The sequence below is a fragment of the Myotis lucifugus genome, unplaced genomic scaffold, assembly GCF_000147115.1.
Source record: "Myotis lucifugus unplaced genomic scaffold, Myoluc2.0 scaffold_90, whole genome shotgun sequence".
Taxonomy (NCBI): Eukaryota; Metazoa; Chordata; class Mammalia; order Chiroptera; family Vespertilionidae; genus Myotis; species Myotis lucifugus.
Window position 1 is genome coordinate 1,460,168 of NW_005871138.1, and position 1,084 is coordinate 1,461,251.

Sequence of the window (1,084 nt, forward strand, 5' to 3'; positions counted from 1 at the left end):
GAGATGCTGGGCCCGTGCGTCCCAACACAGTCTGGGATCGGGGATCTGCGCCTCTCATGACCCAAAGTGCAGGTCCCAGCAAGGCCCCGCACGTAGCATGGGCAGGAGGCTCGGTGAGATCTTGCTTGGCACGGGGAGCCTGGCCAAGTGGAGGGTGATGGTGGTGGGCTTGAGGCCGAGGGGGCCTGCTCCGTTTCACTGCCCCCTGGGTCCCTCTAGTCTCTGACAAGCACCAGTTCAAGAACGAGCAGGTGATGTACCGCTTCCGCTATGATGATGGCACGTACAAGGCCCGGAGTGAGCTGGAGGACATCATGTCCAAGGTAGGGACCCTGTCACCCTGACCCATCATCCCGAACCCCTCAGTCACCGCAGAGCAGGCCTGTGTCCCACTGGCCTCTCCTCCCCTTCCTCTCCCCGCCCCCACACCTGTTCTTTGTGGGGAGCCACTTCTCCCAGCAGCCTGGATTTGGAGCCCCTGATCCCAGACTCCCCCTTTTTTTCTTTCAGGGTGTGAGGCTTTACTGCCGTCTTCACAGCCTCTATACCCCTGTTATCAAGTAAGTTACTCTCTCCAAACTTCAGTTTCACCTTCACTGATAACTTCACTGAGCCCCAGTCTTCTCCATCAGTTGGGGCTAATAGTGACACCTCCCCGTAGGTTTGTTACTAGGGTTAAGTGAGTGTTTTGGGAAACAGTGCAGCGTGGTGGTGAGTTTACCTTTAAAGACAGGAATGTTCACAACAAAACAGAAATGGAAAGAATGAATGAGAGTTTTCCCCATCACTCAGAGGACACCCGCTTTCTATAGTCACGGTGCTGTTGGCCTTGGGGCTGGGTAATTCTTTATGTGAGAGCCGTGCCGGGCATCCCTGGTTCCTACCTGCTAGATGCCAGTAACCCCTCCGCCTCTCGCCCGGTCACAATGGCCAAAAGTGTCTCCAGACACAGCCAGGTGTTTCTTGGGGGGCGAAGTCGCCCCTGGAGAGAGGAGGCTCAGAGCCATCTGCTCCTGCCCCCTCACGCGGTCGGTGAGAAGGGGGTCATTGCACTGAGAGCGAGGTGTGGGATCCGGGCCCAGTG

At 57.2% G+C, this 1,084-nt stretch overlaps 1 protein-coding gene across 1 annotated transcript in view; it reads left to right on the forward strand.

Annotated features, from left to right (window-relative positions):
- Window positions 1-1,084, forward strand: part of PREX1 (phosphatidylinositol-3,4,5-trisphosphate dependent Rac exchange factor 1) — a 104,266-nt gene that overhangs the window by 59,141 nt on the left and 44,041 nt on the right. The window contains 2 exon segments of the mRNA XM_023756259.1: window positions 220-323; window positions 511-564. Coding sequence (XP_023612027.1) covers window positions 220-323; window positions 511-564 — 158 coding nt within the window.